General features: G+C 39.8%; 1 protein-coding gene across 9 annotated transcripts in view; it reads right to left on the reverse strand.

Moving 5' to 3' along the window:
* Positions 1-19,994, reverse strand: part of MEF2A (myocyte enhancer factor 2A) — a 530,557-nt gene that overhangs the window by 72,973 nt on the left and 437,590 nt on the right. For all 9 annotated transcript variants that reach the window (XM_053717613.1, XM_053717606.1, XM_053717612.1 and 6 more), the window contains 2 exons: positions 12,285-12,507; positions 12,053-12,112 (listed from right to left, as the gene is read on the reverse strand). In XM_053717613.1, the coding sequence (XP_053573588.1) occupies positions 12,053-12,112; positions 12,285-12,507 (283 nt within the window). The remainder of the gene's footprint in view (positions 1-12,052; positions 12,113-12,284; positions 12,508-19,994) is intronic.

Here is a 19,994-nt window from a genome sequence, read left to right on the forward strand (position 1 = left end):
AGTTGAATTAGTCTAGGCAACTAGGAAAGGGGTTTACCACATTATCATTTCAGCAATGCTTACTCTTTCATTGTTAAACACTTGGATTCCTTTCTTTTTTGTTTGAAAATGGTACATGATGCTGATAATCATGTTTGTTTTCATTGGAAAAAAACTATGTAATCATATGCAACTTAACAACATTATGTGCTGCATTATTGTTGTGAAACTATTTGTTAAAATCAATAAAAATAATTATGAAAAAAAAAACATACATAAATTTATACAAAGTTTAAAAATCTGTACATTACATACGCATCAGATGCAGTATACATGTACCTACTTAAGTATTTTTACATAGTTAGACTGTTATGTGGTGTTCCTGACTAAGGAGTAGCACACATAGAACAACAGGTAATCATTAGATACTTGTAAATCCATGTCCAGAGAAAGCAGAGATTGTGTATACTCACAAAATAAAAATACAAAAGTGCATAGTAAATGAAAATATTCATAATTAATGCCCAGTATCTGCATGATAAATGTATGTGCATACATAAATCACTGATACAATGGAATAAAAGAGATACCAATGGATCTTATCTCTAAAGGATCTATACAAATAGTGAAAATATTCATGACCAATGTCCAGAATCTGCTTAAAAGAACCTTTGTGCACATAAATTACAAATAACATAGGTATAAAAGAGATACCAATAGATTTTATCTCTAAAGGGTCTCCACTGTTGTATAAAAATACAGATAAATCCTGCAAACTGCAATAGGAAATAAACATGCAGAGTAGCATGAATAAAAGGTATATACCTAGAGGGGTATATACTATAGATTGTGTGCACTAATAGCATAGGACATCTAATGTCTTGCATCCACATTATTTGTTTACCAGATTAGTGTACAGAATCTGGAAGATGCAACAGTATAAAACTGCAGAGTGGCATAAATAAACTGTCTGATGCTTACTTCATTTGTGAACAGCCATTAACAAACAGTCACTATTAGGTATATTTTATTTTTAGCTTCAGGAGTAAAAACAGTAGTTTTCCCCATGATTGTCAAGTACAGGGAGAATTCCCTCTGAACACTAGACTGTTGCGGCTGATATGTATGCAAATTTTGAAGCAGAAAATTCTTACAGATTTGATTGATCTGTCATACTGGAACATCTTTGCAAAATAAACATTTATATGTATATAGAAGGACATCGGTAACTGACTCCTCTATGGAAATAACAGTAGGGACAGAAATATTTTGTTCCATGTTTGCACTTATATAACAGTATACAATATAATAAACAGAACAGAAAAAAACCGGTAGAGAGCCTCTACGTTTTAGCAATACTACTTCAGACACTTATACAATCTCCAAAGTAATCAGCTTTATAGCCCCCAGATATAAGAAGATGCCCTAACTACCCCCTAGTAGCTCCGATATGTTTACTCATCCCTTTCATAGGTTTGGCAGGCACTAAAAATCATATTAGAAATGTTGTAGCTGAAATCTAGTCAGAGAGGCTTTGGATTTAGAGAGAAAGGCTGGGAAACACTAAGTGGGCAGAGCTACAGCTAGGAGTAAAGCTGGTGTCTTTGTATAATGAAAAGAAAAAAAAAAACACTTCTGGTTGTTTGGGAATAAAATATAGTGACCAAGCATAATAATCCTTTAAACCCTGTCAAAATGTTTTCCCCAGCCTAACCGGAGCCTGCACTACTGAACCGCATCATGCAATACGCTATTGCCAGTTCTCTTAAAGGGCAATACCCAAGTGCTCAAATAAAAAAAAAACTAAAGGGTCAGTAGCTTCCATAATAATGTTCCCAATCCTAGTAGAATAGTTAGGGATATAATATGGAGAAAAAAATCTGTGTCATGAGGGGAGCAAGTGAAGTCCCCTGGCTATGCTGTACCTGTGTCAGAGTACTTACGAATAGCCTCTGGGCTGTGTCTGTGCTGTGTAAAGTCACTTACCTTACACAGCACCCCTCCACTGGCTTACCAGGCATCGAGTACCACAGAGGATTGCAGTAGGAAATACCGGAGTTCCTCAGGCTAGGGACGAATCCAGGTGAAGTCTGAGGGTAGTTATGGCTGAAGACCCATTAGGGAAATACAGGCACACAGGAATACCCTGTTATGTGCACAGTATCATTCAGCTGCTGTGAAGAGTCTTCTTTCTTCTTTATAAATGGCACTCATCAGGGACTCAAACTTGACAATAAGAAGCTTTTGAAATCACACTGGCACCCCACAGTCCTTCAATACGTTATGCCCATTTATAGGGCTTTATCAGGATACTGTGGGCTGCCAGAGTGATTTCAAAAGCTTCTTATTATCAAGTTTGTGACATATTCCAATTCAAAACAGCCAAAACAAGAAGAGCGGATCTGCACCAATCAGAAGGAACGAATAGGTCATGTGATGGTCATATCTCCAATGCACAATGCCGTTAGGGCAGGAAATGTGTCAGCTGCCAGTCTCTGTTTGCCATGCCTTTATGTGCTTTTACCTTTGAACCCGCAATAAATGGATGTTTTAATCTAACCTTCTCTCTCTGGGTTTCTATTTTGAAGAAGCTGAATATACTCTGGACTGTTTAAATCTGTCTTACTTTTATTTATGGGCAAGTCCCTTTAAGCAAACCCAAACGGTAAAGAAAATCTTCACGGTCAGAATCCTCAGAAATCTGATCAGAAAGACTATCCATCCAAATGGAAGCAGCAGAAAAAACCTCAATAGCAATAGCCGGTCTGAAAAGATAACCTGCCTGCAAATAGGCCCTTTTATGAAAGGATTCAAGGCTCTTTAAAAGAAGTGCTATCCTCCAGAGGGATAGAAGTACATTTAGCCAAAGTAGATATAGCCCCATCTACCTTAGGGACCAATTCACAACGCTCAATATTAGAAGCTGGAAAACAAAATGTATGCTTACCTGATAAATTACTTTCTCTTACGGTGTATCCAGTCCACGGATTCATCCTTACTTGTGGGATATTCTCAATCCCTACAGGAAGTGGCAAAGAGAGCACACAGCAGAGCTGTCCATATAGCTCCCCTCAGGCTCCGCCCCCCCAGTCATTCGACCGACGGTTAGGAGAAAAAGAAGAAACTATAGGGTGCAGTGGTGACTGTAGTTTTACAAAATAAATTTGAACCTGACTTAATTGCCAGAGCGGGCCGTGGATTGGATACACCGTAAGAGAAAGTAATTTATCAGGTAAGCATAAATTCTGTTTTCTCTTACATGGTGTATCCAGTCCACGGATTCATCCTTACTTGTGGGATACCAATACCAAAGCTTTAGGACACGGATGAAGGGAGGGAACAAGTCAGGTAACCTAAACGGAAGGCACCACTGCTTGCAATACCTTTCTCCCAAAAATAGCCTCCGAAGAAGCAAAAGTATCGAATTTATAAAATTTGTCAAATGTATGCAGTGAAGATTAAGTCGCTGCCTTACAAATCTGTTCCACAGAAGCCTCATTCTTGAAAGCCCATGTGGAATGAGATGTAACTCGTTCAGGAGGCTGCTGTCCAGCAGTCTCATAAGCCAATCGGATGATGCTTTTCAGCCAGAAGGAAAGAGGTAGCAGTCGCTTTCTGACCTCTCCTCTTACCAGAATAGACAACAAACAAGGATGATGTTTGTCTGAAATCTTTAGTTGCCTTTAAATAGAATTTTAAAGCACAAACCACATCAAGATTGTGTAACAGTCGTTCCTTCTAAGAATCTGGATTAGGACACAGAGAAGGAACAATGATTTCCTGGTTAATATTCTTATTAGAAACCACTTTTGGAAGGAAACCAGGTTTGGTACGCAAAACAACCTTATCTGCATGGAACACCAGATAGGGTGAATTACACTGCAAAGCAGACAATTCAGAAACTCTTCGAGCAGAAGAAATGTGGAACCTTCCCCTTGGGGGAGAGTCCTTGAATTCTAGAAGATACCCCTGAGCAACAATTTCTAACGCCCAGGGATCTGGAACATCTCTTGCCCAAGCCTGAGCAAAGAGAGAAAGTCTGCCCCCTACAAGATCCGGTCCCGGATCGGGGTTACCCCTTCATGCTGTCTTGGTAGCAGGCGCAGGCTTCTTGGCCTGTTTACCCTTGTTCCAGCCCTGCAAGGGTTTCCAGGTTGCTTTGGGCTGTGAAGCGTTACCCTCCTGCTTTGCGGCAGCAGAGGTTGAAGCAGGTCCGCTCCTGAAGTTGCGAAAGGAGCGAAAATTAGCCTTGTTTTGGCCTTAAACGGTCTATCCTGCGGGAGGGCATGGCCCTTCCCCCCAGTGATATCCGCAATAATTTCTTTCAACTCTGGACCAAAAAGGGTCTTCCCCTTGAAATGAATGTTTAGTAACTTTGTTTTGGACGACACATCAGCCGACCATGATTTGAGCCAAAGCGCTCTTCGCGCCATAATGGCAAAACCTGAATTTTTTGCCGCTAACTTAGCTAATTGGAAAGCGGCATCAGTGATAAAAGAATTGGCCAGCTTTAGAGCATGAATTCTATCCATGACTTCGTCATATGAAGTCTCCCTCTGGAGCGACTCCTTCAGCGCCTCAAACCAAAAAGCCGCTGCAGTAGTTACAGGAATAATGCAGGAAATAGGTTGAAGAAGGAAACATTGCTGAACAAACATTTTCTTCAGCAAACCTTCCAATTTTTTATCCATAGGGTCTTTGAAAGCACAACTGTCTTCTATTGGTATAGTTGTACGCTTAGCAAGTGTTGAAACTGCTCCCTCTACCTTAGGGACCGTCTGCCATGCGTCCCGCCTGGGGTCATTTATGGGGAACATTTTCTTAAAGATAGGGGGGAACAAAAGGTACACCTGGTCTCTCCCACTCCCTAGTCACAATATCCGCCACCCTCTTCGGGATCGGAAACGCATCAGTGTATACAGGGACCTCTAAAAACCTGTCCATTTTACACAATTTTTCTGGGACCACCATGGGGTCACAATCATCCAGCGTAGCTAAAACCTCCTTAAGCAGGACGTGGAGGTGTTCCAACTTAAATTTAAACGCTAAGGAATCTGACTCTGCCCGCTGAGAAACTTTTCCTGTGTCAAAAATTTCTCCCTCGGACAGCCCGTCCCTCACTGCCACTTCAGAGTGTTGTGAGGGTACTACAGATAAATCATCCAAAGCTTCTGATTGCTCATCCTCTGTTCTTAAAACTGAGCTATCACGCTTCTTTGGAAAAACTGGCAGTTTGGACAAAAATGCTGCAAGGGAATTATCCATGACTGCTGCTAATTGTTGTAAGGTAATAGGGGCCAATGCGCTAGAGGTACTAGGCATCGCTTGCGCGGGCGTAACTGGTGTCGACACATGGGGAGAGGAAGGAGGACTATCCTCGTTACCTTCCATTAAAGAATCATCTTGGGCTACATTTTTAAGTGTCACTGCATGGTCTTTAAAATGTTTAGATACCTTAGCACACTTTAAACACAAATGCAAATATGAGATTATAGTAATAAAATAATTGACTTAGCCCATAACAGTGTCCACCAGTATTTAAGCCCTTTAACTAAGCCATCCTTCTATACTGAGTCTCAGAATATGACTTACCTTCCCACATGGGGATTTCTGTCAGTCTTCTAGCATTACCAAGTCTTGTTAGAAAAAAAGTGATTGAGCATACCTTAAGCAGTTAAGCCTGCAAACTGTTCCCCCCAACTGAAGTTCTCCGGTACTCAACAGTCCTGTGTGGGAACAGCAATGGATTTTAGTTACAACATGCTAAAATCTTTTTCCTCTCAGCAGAAATCTTCATCACTTTCTGCCTCAGAGTAAATAGTACAAACCGGCACTATTTTAAAATAACAAACTCTTGATTGAAGAAATAAAAACTACAAATCTAACACCACATACTCTTTACCCTCCCGTGGAGATGCTACTTGTTAGAGCGGCAAAGAGAATGACTGGGGGGCGGAGCCTGAGGGGAGCTATATGGACAGCTCTGCTGTGTGCTCTCTTTGACACTTCCTGTAGGGATTGAGAATATCCCACAAGTAAGGATGAATCCGTGGACTGGATACACAATGTAAGAGAAAGGGATACATTTCTTTAAACCTTGCAGAAGGATTCAATGAACTACAAGGTTTACACAATTCTTTAGAAATAATATCAGCCACTGGAAAAACCTCAGAAGAGTTCTTAGCAGGTCTTTAATAAGAATCTAAACAACTGGTAGACCCCTCTCCAGAAACGTCTCTGATTTCTAACGTAACCAAAACCTCCTTTAATAAAGTACGAATGTGATCAATCTTAGATATAAAGGAGGAAGAAGTAGGCTCAGGATCAGATACAGGCCCCTGATCATCAAAAAAAAAAAACACCCTCAGAAGCTTCATTAGCCTCACGAGACACAGGAATATTACTGCTATAGAAGGCATATCTTGACTGAGTTTTTACGCTTACTTGATGGCGAATTGACTGCAAACATTTCAGACACTGTAGCTTTAATAAACTCTTTAATGCTAGGAGGAAATTGAACTGGACCTTCCTATAATGAACAAACAAAAGGAGCAATAATACCTTTGGAAGGAAGTGCAGCATTAGATTGGTCTGAATGGATCAAAACATTAAGACAGGTATCACATAAGTATGAAGGAGGGGAGCCTCAGCCTGTTTACAATAAACACAATTAATAAAGGTAGAATAGTGTTCAGCAATTTCAGCTTCCAAATGAGGATTAGGGACAGGATCAGAAGATTCCATTCTGAAAAACACAGAGAAATGACCCCAAATCACAAATGAGCTATTAGGGAATGAGTATGCAATACCCCTCTGGGATCACAGCTATAGCTGGAAGCGCCCAAACAAATGGAAATGTAAAAGAAACAAAAAAGTGGCAAAACAAGCTTGCATGTGCACCCACACACACGCACCCATGCATGCACCGATGCCCGTACCCGCAAGCACACATGCAGCCAGGAAACACAAAGGTAATTAAAAAAAAATAGACATAACTGATGTCTCTACAAAAACAATTGTGATATAAACTACCCAGAAGGTTTAACCTAAAAGAGTAATGGATCATGGACTCTTACAACCTTTATGAAAGAAATTAACTTTACAAGCTAATTGATTAACCCCTTCACTGTGAGTAATTTCAAGTAAGGTGTGCAGCTGCAATTAGTGGCATGCATGTCTGCTATTTCTGATCCAAGAGAAGCTTTTATAACCATCTGTGATATGACAGCAGTAGTTGTGTGTAAATAATTTCAGTGAGAACCCCAAAGTTTCTGAAAAAGTAAATTTTTTTTTTTTATATATGATCGAATCTGGCGGCCAAATAGTGACATCAAATATACCAAAATGGGCCTAGATCAATATATTGTATTGTATACTTTAAAAATATTTTTCATAGGTAAATCAAAAAATCAAAAGCTCTATTCCTGTTTAAACAGAGAGATAGCAAAAATGCTTAACATTCTCTGGTACTTTGGGCAAATTTTTCTTTGAAATGAACAGTAACGAAGGTGTTAAATAAATGGTTGTTGGACAGATACAAAATATATGGCCCATATTAATGCCCAAAACCATGGCCATTAATATGAAGTTGGCCCCACAAGATTTTGGAGTGTGTCTGTGGGAATTTTTGCCCGTTAATCCAAAAGAGCATTTGTGAGGTCAAATACTGATGTTGGACAAGGAGGACTGGCTCAAACTCAACAATCCAATTTATCCCAAAGGTGTTCAATGGGGTTGAGGTCAGGGCTCTGTGCAGGTCACTTAAGTTCTTCCACACCAAACTCGTCAAACCATTTCTTCATGGACCTAGCTTTCCCCTAACTGTTCAACCATGGAGTCCCAATTCCTGAAGCTCTCAATACACAATTCTTGTGTTGATGATGCTTCTATTTTGTTACTCTGCAGTGGGTAATGCAATTAATTATAGGCAATATTTACACTCTACAAGCTTCAGCACTCAGCAGCCACGCTCTCTGAGTTTGTGGTGCCTACCACTTCTTAGCTGTTTTTTTTATATTGTTTCTAAATGCTTCAATATCACAATAACAGCACTTAACAGTAAGCTGTGGCAGATCTAATAGGCTAGAAATTTCACAAAACTGACTTGTGGCAATGTAGCATTCTATGACAGTGCCATGTTTGAAGTCACAGAGCTCTTCAGTGCAACCCACTGAAAATGTAGATTCCATGGCTATGTGCTAGATTGTAGGTAACTGTTATAGCAATGGGTGTGGCTGAAACACCTGAACTCAATAATTAGTAGGGGTGTTCCAACACTTGGTCATAAAAGTGTATGTTAAATGTATCTGGTAGTTACATGTTTAGATTTAACTATATTAGATGTAGAACTGGGAATTTAAACATTTTATAACTTAAATTTCAATAGAGATCTACTTAGTAATACACTTTTCTTTGATTAAAAAAATCCCAATACTGCCATGTCTGCAGTGGTTTGAAGCACCTCATGACACATATACATTACATTTCTGATTTGTGCTTGCATCAAACACCCTATCAGCATCAACCCAAAATTCCTGAAGATAATGCATTTCACTTTAGCTAGCAGAGAATGCAAGATAATTTCCAAACAGACATTGCAATCTAGAATTCTTAAAAGATTATTGTATGTTAAATATAACAGGGAAAAAAATCTTAATTCTTACACATCTGCTACAATTACTAGTGTGTGAGCATGCAAATGTGCATGTGAATGTCAGAGTGTGTGTCAGAGTGTGTGTATGTCTTTGTGAGGGTGTGTGTGTGTCTGTATGTCTATTTTCTGTGGATGTCTCTGTGAGTGTGTCTGTGTATGTCTTTGTGCATTTTCTGTGGGTGTCTATGTGAGGGTGTATGCGTCCGTCTGTGTGTTTTCTGTGGATGTCTCTGTGAGGGCGTGTGTGCTTATGTCTTTGTGCATTTTCTGTAGATATCTCTGAGGTTGTGTGCATATTTCTTTGTGCATTGTTCCCTGTAAGGGGCACGCAGCTATCTGGCTAGTCCCGCACACAGATAAAAAGAGGCAGCGCATTGCAGGACAGTGAGGGAGTTGGAGACTTACCACTCTGTATAAAATTCACCGGCCTATTGGTGATGTTATTAATGTATTATGAGCATTTTATTATGGTACTGGGAATTTGAGTATGTTCCGGCAGCCTCTATGACATGAGTGGGATGGGTCTAGTCTAGGAGCACTAGTTGCCAAAACCAGGAAGTTGCAGCATGGTGATAAAGAGCAATGAGGCTAGGACTAAAGTGTCTGTGACCGGTTATTACGGACTCTTGCGTGGTAAGATGATAACTTAGAGGGTTCCTAATCCTAACTTGCTATTGGAGCAGGGAGAGCGTTGGTAATCATGTCTGTAAAGTGTTATCAGATCCTATGTGCAGCAGCTATATTAGTGCACAGTCATCCTGTGTTCCCACAGGTTTGGGATCAATAAATAAAACCGCACTGCTGCTCCATTGGAAAACTTTTCTTTCACTACATTTAGATGTATCTGTGCATTTTCTGCAAATTATTTAAACACACACACTAATATATAATTACATGTGTGTGTCTGTGTTTAATTAATTCACAGAAAAGGCACAGACATATATATATAGGCACATACAATATATATATTAACAGACCAAGCAAATTTAGCAAAAAACTTTAGTTGAAACATCCAAGAATAGTAAAAACTATAACAAATACAAAACAGTTATTCTTGTTTTATTTTCAATACATGATGAACATTATTTCCTAAATCTTACAGATTTGCTTCTACTTTTCCACCAGCTCAACTTTTCAATTCCAACATTTAGCATTTTCCTTTACCAATGTTTTACATTAAAACTTGTAATTGAATAGAGAGCGAAAGCTATGGGGAGAGAGGGAGAGAGAGAGAGCTATGGAGGGGAGAGAGAGAGAGAGAGAGAGAGAGAGAAATATAAGGAGGAAGGTAGAGACACAGCTATGGGGAGGGAGGTACAGAAACAGCTATGGGGAGGTAGGTAGAGACAGCTATGGCGAGGGAGGTAAAGAGATAGCTACGGAGAGGTAGGTAGAGACAGCTATGGGGAGGGAGGGAGAGACAGCTATGGGGAGGGAGAGACATCTATGGGGAAGGAGGGAGAGACAGCTATGGGGAGGGAGGGAGGGAGGGAGGGAGAGACAGCTATGGGGAGGGAGAGAGCAATGGGGAGGGAGGTAGAGAGACAGCTATGGGGAGGGAGAGACAGCTATGGGGAGGGAGGGAGAGACATCTATGGGGAGGGAGGGAGGGAGAGACATCTATGGGGAGGGAGGGAGAGACAGCTATGGGGAGGGAGGTCGAGACAGCTATGGGGAGGGAGGTCGAGACAGCTATGGGGAGGGAGGTCGAGACAGCTATGGGGAGGGAGGTCGAGACAGCTATGGGGAGGGAGGTCGAGACAGCTATGGGGAGGGAGGTCGAGACAGCTATGGGGAGGGAGGGAGAGAGAGCTATGGGGAGGGAGGGAGAGAGAGCTATGGGGAGGGAGGGAGGGAGAGAGAGCTATGGGGAGGGAGGGAGAGAGATAGCTATCGGGAGGGAGGGAGGGAGGGAGGGAGAGAGACAGCTATGGGGAGGGAGGGAGAGAGACAGCTATGGGGAGGGAGAGAGAGAGACAACTATGAGGAAGGAGTAAAGTATCGGTAATTGGTATCGGTGAGTACTCGAAAAAAGTATCGGTACTTGTACTCGGTCTTAAAAAAATGGTATTGGTGCATCCTATATATATATATATATATATATATATATATATATATATATGTGTGTGTGTGTGTGTGTGTGTGTGTTTGTGTGTGAGAGAGAGTGTGTGCGTGAGTGCATGTTGCCCCAGTCATTAGGTTGTGTTCTGCTAATAGCAGTAGCAGCTTCGCACAGATGTAAAAAAAATTAGAGGGAACATTGGTGGGGGTGTATGCCTTTGTGTGTTTTCTGTAGATGTCTCTGTGAGGGTGTGTGTATGTCTGTGTTTTCTGTTGATGTCTCTGTGAGGGTGTGTGCATATGTCTGAGCATTTTCTGTGGGTGTCTATGTGAGGGTGTGTGTGTGCATATGTCTGTGTTTTCTGTGGGTGTCTCTGTGAGGGTGTATGCATATGTCTGTGTTTTCTGTGGGTTTCTCTGTGAGGGTGTGTGCATATGTCTGTGTTTTCTGTGGGTGTCTCTGTGAGGGTGTGTGTGTATGTCATTGTGAATTTTCTGTGGGTGTCTGTGAGGGTGTGTGTGTGTGTATGTCTGTGTGTTTTCTGTGGATGTCTTAGTGAGGGTGTGTGTATGTATGTATGGCTGTATGTTTTCTGTGGGTGGGTGTGTGTGTGTGTTCATTGTCTGTTCCTTTTTATGACATTTTAACCTTACTACTGATTATTCACATCTTTCTACAGACTTTGAGACTAATGAGACCTTTCCGGAAGTCACCAATCCACCACTTAACCTTTAAATTATTGTTTAGGCAGTTCAGGGCCCTTCCTTTCAGCCACTGTTGTCATCATATAGTTCTCATCTTCCTTGAAAAAAAGATAATCAGAACTCCATATTTTGTCTTGTAAATCTCCTTTTTGACAAAACTGTAGTCTACCTTATTACTTGTCAGCTCAAAGTAAACAAGTGCTGAGTGTCTGTGTCAGTGTTTATTTGCTTGTCTACTAGAGTGTCTATATGTGAATCCTCATGTGTGTGTGTGTTTCAGTGTATGAGTGTGTCTGTGTGTTACTACCTTTACAACATTTCCAACTTTGACTACACTTAAGAATAAAGTGCATATACGTTTTAGTCACTTGGTCAAAAATTGCACATGTCAAAAAGGGGGGGGGGGGAGGGCTGATCAATGGTAAAGTCAGGGGCCCCAAAATTTCTAGTGGCGGCCCTGGTGTGAATGATAGTGTGTGTTAAAGTGTGTGTGTGGGAAAGAGAGAGAGCACAAGAGAGTGAGTAAAAAGAGAGTATGTGAGTGTATTTGAGCTTGGCTCTCATTAAAAAATAAGATGCGAATAGAATTTGCAATACACTTTTATGTGAACCAGTTGAACGAAGACTATTCTAGTGATAGGAGAGAACACTCACCTACTGGACTTGCTCCAGCTCCATTTGGCAATGAGAGGTCAGTTGTACATAGCATTACACCTGTAAGTAAAAAAATAAACATAAAAAAAAAGAAGAAAACTCTGCTTTTAATATTAAACTTGATTACATGTGTCCTCTACTCCGAGGGCACTTGGGGGAAACATAGTCTGTTTGGCAACCAATAACTAGGACTCTTCATAATAAAAGGCTCCAAAAACAGAGAAATCCCTACCTGCATTTCCAGTGCTAGGTGGTCTCTGTGGCACCCCTGGGGATGCAACATTTCGATGATGCGTGGTCTGAGGTGGAGACAGCATATTTGTGTCTGTTAATGACGTGCTGGATGCTAGAGACGCGGTGACCAGTGTGTTCCCTGGAGAGCTGTAGGATAGTGTGTTAGGATGCGACACAGGGATGGTAACAGACATTGAAAAGTTTTGCTGTGGTAATCCAGGCTGAAAAAAGCAGAAACATTTCTCTTGATTACTTTTAGCTACCGTACAAATAGTAAGATTGTAAATTATTGTACTACTAATTTTGTTGCTTACAGTAACAAATATCAAACATCAACTATAACAAAAACACTATAATATATCCCCCAGTGTTGAAACATAATTTGCTAATAAAAGCAATCTGCCATTTTATCCTTTATAGTCATTCATCTGCAGTTTTTGTTTACAGACAATATATAGATTAGACCCCAAGTACATGTTTGTCTGAAATTCAGCAATCACTAATCCCAGAAAATACAAAATAATTGATACAGTGTATTTTTCCCCCCTGACATTTGCAAAAGATGATTTTAGCTAACTAATAGTGATTACAGTTGCAAGCTTTCAGGAAACAAAGGTCCCTTCGTCATATATAATTGATATTTTTTTAATAATTTTTTCAACTCTAAGAAGCTGCATCACATCTATAGCCCAAGTAGTTAAAGGATTTTCCTTAAAATTAGACAGTGAAATAGGTTAGACTTAATTACAAATACACCCAAAATAAATAAATCCAAATATTGTCAAAGAGTTTAGTTTGAAAGTGAAGAAATAATTTGGTACATGATGTATAGTAAACTATAAACTGAGTAGGCAATCTTATATCAGTACATTTCTCCTGCAGAGGGACTTCTTCCCTAGAATATTTTTCCCCCTCTAAGAAAGACATGAAATTTTCTGGCTGCTCACTAATAAAAGAATAAAAAAGAAAAAAAAACAACAACTTAGTTTGCTTATGTGGTCCCCCAAAATGAAGTTAGCAATGTGCACTTGGTAATTAATTCATATTTTAATTTAAGTTCATTGAGTTTGACAAAAATAAACAGCTTTGCAGAGGTCTGTCCCTCTCAACCAAATGCTTTGGGTGTTTTCCTTATGAACTAATAAGCAGTAAAAGAGAAGCGACACAGCCGTATAAGACTACACTTTTGCTTAATCTCATAATTATTTTCAAAATGTACATAGTAAAATGTTACTGGCCATGTAGCATTTAAAAGGACATTGTATTCCAGAAATTGCGGTTAAAATGGTTTAACTACTTGGTAAATGAACAAATGGGTAAGGAGCTGCATCCTTTTTAATTTTCCTATTGAGATTTTCTACTAATAGAACATTTGCAATCTCTGGAATACAATAGAGTTTTTTTTTTAATTAAAGAAAATGAAGAAATAAAACTCATTTAACAGATTCTTCAAACTTGACTTGAAGATTAAGTAGATGCCCACAAATACTAGAAATGTTCAAGAATAACTTTTGTTTGCTACAAATATTTCAAAGCATTCAGGTTTAAAAGATTTGTTCTGTAACAAACAGAAGCCGTTGTGATATATTGAATATGTACCAAACTCTGCTGCATACAAAAATAATTTAATTTAAATCGAAGAGTTTTTGGTAGGTTTTGTTTTTACAACTGTAGATAATAATGTAATGTAAATAGTGAAATAGACTTATTATTACAATGAATAGAATAGTGCATTACTTCTGATTACCTGAATCTAAGCCTCTGCAGACTGCCCCCTTATCTCAGAGCTCTTTACAAACTTGCATCTTAGACAATTAGTGCTGGTTCCTGCATAACTCCATGGTAGTGAGCACAATGTTATCTATATGTTATACATGAACAAGCACTGTGCGACTGTGAAAAGCTAATAAAATGCATTGAGATAAGAGGCGGACTGCAGGGGCTTCGAAAATTTAGCGCTTAAAGATATTAATATAACAATGCTGGTTATGCAAAACTGGGGAATTGGCAGTAAAGGCGTTATCTATCTTTTTAAACAATAAAAAAAAAACATAATTTATGTATGAACTTACCGGATAAATTAATTTCTTTCATAGTGGCAAGAGTCCATGAGCTAGTGACGTATATGATATACATTTCCACCAGGAGGGGCAAAGTTTCCCAAACCTCAAAATGCCTATAAATACACCTCCCACGACACGCATACCTCAGTTTTAACGTATAGCCAAGTAGTGAGGTGCAAAAAAGGAGAAAAAAGGCATACAAAAAGAGGAACTGGAAAAATAATGTGCTTTTATACAAAAAAAATCATAACCACTAAAAAATAGGGTGGGTCTCATGGACTCTTGGTCACTATGAAAGAAATTAATTTATCAGGTAAGTTCTTTGTTTTCTTTCATGTAAGTGGCAAGCGTTCATGAGCTAGTGACATATGGGATATAATACCCAAGTTGTGGAAATCCACAGAGAGGGAGGGATAAAATAAAAACAGCTATTTCAACTGAAAAAAATTAGGTTGTCTAAAATTTAAAAAAACTCAAATTATAGGCAAAGGAACCAAACAGAGAACACTGCCTGAAGAACTTTTCTACCAAAGACTGCTTCTGAGGAAGCAAATACATTGAAACTGTAACATTTAGTAAATGTATGCAAAGAAGACCAAGTTGCTGCTTTGCAAATCTGATCCACTGAAGCTCCATTCTTGAAAGCCCAAGAAGTGGCAACTGATTTCGTAGAATGAGCTGTAATTCTTTGAGGCGGAGACTGCCCCACCTTCAAATAAGCCTTGTGAATCAAAAGTTTTAACCAAGATGCCAAAGAAATATCAGAGGCTTTCTGACCTTTTCTGGAACCAGAGAAAAAACCCCCCAGAATAAACTAGAAGTCTTTCTGAAATCTTTGGTAGCTTCAACATAGTATTTCAAAGCTCTTACCACATCCAAAAAATGTAGAGATCTCTCAAGAGAATTCTTAGGATTAGGACACAAAGAAGAAACAACAACTTCCCTACTAATGTTGTTAGAATTCACAACCTTAGGTAAAAATTTAAACGAAATCCGTAAAACCGCCTTATCTTGATGGAATATCAGATAAGGAGACTCACAAGAGAGCCGACAACTCAGAAACTCTTCTAGCAGAAGAGTTACCCAAAAGAAATAACACTTTCCAAAAAAGTAGTTTAATATCCAAAGAATGCATAGGCTCAAAAGGAGGAGCCTGCAAAATCTTTAAAACCAAACTAAGACTCCAAGGCAGAGAAATTGACTTAACAGGTTTGATGCAAACCAAAGCCTGAATAAAAAACAGTGAATATCAGGAAGTTTAGCAATATTTCTATGAAATAAAACAGAAAGAGCAGAGATTTGTCCTTTCAAAGTATTTGCAGACAAACCCTTATCCATCCATCCTGAAGAAACTGTAAAATCCAAGGAATTCTAAAAGAATGCCAAGAAAAATTATGAGGAGCACCATGAAATATATGTTTTCCAAACCCGATAATAAATCTTTCTTGAAACAGACTTACGAGCCTGTAACATAGTGTTAATCACTGAGTCAAAGAAACCTCTATGAAAAACGGCCCTTGAGACAGAAGGTCTGGCCTTAAAGGAAGTGGCCAAGGCTGGTAACTGGACAACCGGACAAGATCCGTATACCAGAACCTGTGAGGCCATGCAGGTGCTATCAGAAACACATGAGAAAGTTCCATAATAATCTTGGAGATCACCCTTGGAAGAAGAATGTAAGCAGGTTGGTAAAACCAAGGAACTGCTAAAGCATCCACGATCTCTGCCTGAGGATCCTTAAATCTGGAAAGATATCTGGGACGTTTCTAGTTCAAACGATAGGCCATAAAATCTATTTCTGGAAGACCCCACATTTGTACAATATGATAAAACACATCAGGATGGAGAGACCACTCCCCCGGATGCAAAGTCTGATGACTGAGATAATCTGCTTCCCAATTGTCTACTCCTGGAATATGAATTGCAGAAATTAGACGAGTTGGACTCCACCCAGGAAAGTATCCAAGATACTTCTTTCATTGCTAAAGAGCTGTGAGTCCCTTCCTGATGATTGACATATGCCACTGTTGTTATATTGTCTGTCTGAAAACTAACTAAAAGTTCTCTCTTTAACAGAGGCCAAGGCTGAAGAGCTCTGAAGATAGCACGGAGTTCTAGAATATTGATTGGTAACCTCGCCTCTTGAGGTTTCCAAACCCCTTGTTCAGTCAAAGACCCCCAGACAGAAAGGGGATCGCGCCCGATGCTGCAGACATAAGACCTAAAACTTCCATGAACATAGCCACTGAAGGGAACAATCGAGACTGAAGGTTTAGACAGGCTAATACCAATTTTGTTCATCTCTTCTCTGTTAAAGACAAAGTCATGGGCACTGAATCTATCTGGAAACCTAAAAAGGTGACCTTTGTCTGAGGAATCAAGAAACTTTTGTAAATTGATCCTCCAACCATGCCTTAGAAGAAACGACACTAGTTGTTTTGTGTGAGATTCTGCTAAATGAAAAGACTAAGCTAGTACCAAGATATCGTCCAAATAAGGAAACACCGCAATATGCTGCTCTCTGATTACAGATAGAAGGGCACCGAGAACCTTCAAAAAAGATTCTTGGAGCTGTTGCTAGGCCAATTGGAAGAGCAACAAACTAGTAATGCTTGTCTAGAAAAGAGAATCTCAGAAACCGATAATGTTCTGGATGAATTGGAATATGAAGATAAGCATCCTGTAAGTCTATTGTGGACATAAAATACCCTTGCTGAACAAAAGGCAGAGTAGTCACCATCTTGAAAGTTGGGACTCTTACAAATTGATTTAAAACTTTCAGATCCAGAACTGGTCTGAAAGAATTATCTTTCTTTGAGACAATGAATAGATTTGAATAAACCCCAAACCCTGTTCCTTTAGAGGAACTGGAACAATCATCCCTGATAGTTCTAGATCTGAAATACACTTCAAAAAAGCCTGAGCCTTCAAAGGATTTGTTGGAACATGAGAAAGAATCTTCTCACGGGAGGTCTAATTCTGAAACCTATTTGATACCCCTGAGACACAATCTTCTGAACCCACTGATTCTGAACGGAACCTGACCAAATTTCCTGAAATAATTTCAATCTGCCCCCCACCAGTTGAACTAGATTGAGGGTTGCACCTTCATGCAGACTTGGGGGCTGGATTTGGTTTCTTATAAGGCTTGTTTTTATTCCAATTTGAAGATGGTCTCCAATTGGAACCAGAGGTCTTAGAGGAAGGAGTTGTCTTTTGTTCCTTATTCTGACAAAAAGAACGAAAACGATTAGGAGCCTTAAATTTACCTTTAGACTTTTTATCTTGAGGTAAATAAAATCCAACTGAGAACCAAATAGATTCTTACCCTGGAAAGACAAAGATAATAATCTAGATTTAGACATCATATCAGCATTCCAAGATTTAAGCCATGAAGCTCTTCTGGCTAAAATAGCTAAAGACATAGATTTAACATTGATCTTAATAATGTCAAATATAGCATCACAAATTAAATAATTAGCATGTTGAAGCAGAAGAATAATGCTGGATAAATAATGATCTTCTACCTGACAAGCTAAACTGTCCAACCAAAAAGTTGAAGCAGCAGCCACATCAGCCATAGAAATGGCAGGTCTAAGAATATAACCAGAATGTAAATAAGCTTTCCTTAGATAAGATTAAATCTTTCAATCTAAAGGATCCTTAAAAGAAGTACTATCTTCCATCAGAATTTAAAACAGATAGGAAGATTTGTCAATTTCAGAATCTGAATCAGGATCCTCTGAACCAAAGGAATCCTCATCAGCAGAGGACATCAGTATGCGGTCGGTCAATACAAAGTTCTTCAGAAATATGAGTAGTTTTAAAAGACCTTTTACGTTTATTTGAAAGCGGAATAGCAGACATAGTCTTATCTATAGCTGCAGCAATATAATCTTTTACATCTGCATCTGCCATAGGTCTGCCCACCAGATACTGCGGGGTCACACAGAGGCTATGAGAATCCCCGCCGCTCTCTCCTGTTGAATACGAGCAATGACTCGTGGAGGGAAGCAAACAGAGGAAAAACAGGCTTGCCAGACTGAAATCCAAGAAAAAAAAAACGTTAGAACATCAATCAAGGCATTCAGTGGTTCACTAGACCGTGAACCGTTCCTTGGAAACTTGTCGTTCTACTGAAACACCCTCAGAGGCCACTCCGGACCCCCCATCTGAAGATTTACCTAGAAACCACCTCCAGAAGGAGAACCCACTCCCCAGGAAGAAATAACTGTCTCTTCAGAAATCCAATTGTCCACCCCTGGACGACAGACATCAATTGTGAGCTTCCGCCCACTGAACAATCCAAGTCACCTTCAATATGGCTAAGGAACCCCAAGTTCCTCCCTGATGGATGATATAAACCAAGAGGTGACATAGCCCGACTGGGACCAAGCTAAGAACGACTGAGGCCAAGAGGCCAAGCTATCAGAGCATTGAAAACATTGCAAACATTAAAGAGAAGAGCAAACACTCCAGAGTCCATTATTTTAATAAGACTCAGACAGCATACCAGCCTAGCAGGTTGGCATCCGTGGATACATCACCCAGGAATATCTCCAGAAGCATGCACCCTGAGATAGATATACTTAAGAAAATACTACTATAAAACAGAATTTATGTTTACCTGATAAATTACTTTCTCCAACGGTGTGTCCGGTCCACGGCGTCATCCTTACTTGTGGGATATTCTCTTCCCCAACAGGAAATGGCAAAGAGCCCAGCAAAGCTGGTCACATGATCCCTCCTAGGCTCCGCCTTCCCCAGTCATTCGACCGACGTAAAGGAGGAATATTTGCATAGGAGAAACCATATGATACCGTGGTGACTGTAGTTAAAGAAAATAAATTATCAGACCTGATTAAAAAACCAGGGCGGGCCGTGGACCGGACACACCATTGGAGAAAGTAATTTATCAGGTAAACATAAATTCTGTTTTCTCCAACATAGGTGTGTCCGGTCCACGGCGTCATCCTTACTTGTGGGAACCAATACCAAAGCTTTAGGACACGGATGAAGGGAGGGAGCAAATCAGGTCACCTAGATGGAAGGCACCACGGCTTGCAAAACCTTTCTCCCAAAAATAGCCCCAGAAGAAGCAAAAGTATCAAACTTGTAAAATTTAGTAAAAGTGTGCAGTGAAGACCAAGTCGCTGCCTTACATATCTGATCAACAGAAGCCTCGTTCTTGAAGGCCCATGTGGAAGCCACAGCCCTAGTGGAATGAGCTGTGATTCTTTCAGGAGGCTGCCGTCCAGCAGTCTCGTAAGCCAATCTGATGATGCTTTTAATCCAAAAAGAGAGAGAGGTAGAAGTTGCTTTTTGACCTCTCCTTTTACCAGAATAAACAACAAACAAGGAAGATGTTTGTCTAAAATCCTTTGTAGCATCTAAATAGAATTTTAGAGCACGAACAACATCCAAATTGTGCAACAAACGTTCCTTCTTTGAAACTGGATTCGGACACAAAGAAGGCACGACTATCTCCTGGTTAATGTTTTTGTTAGAAACAACTTTCGGAAGAAAACCAGGTTTAGTACGTAAAACCACCTTATCTGCATGGAACACCAGATAAGGAGGAGAACACTGCAGAGCAGATAATTCTGAAACTCTTCTAGCAGAAGAAATTGCAACCAAAAACAAAA

This window comes from Bombina bombina, chromosome 6 (assembly GCF_027579735.1).
Source record: "Bombina bombina isolate aBomBom1 chromosome 6, aBomBom1.pri, whole genome shotgun sequence".
NCBI classification, from domain to species: Eukaryota; Metazoa; Chordata; class Amphibia; order Anura; family Bombinatoridae; genus Bombina; species Bombina bombina.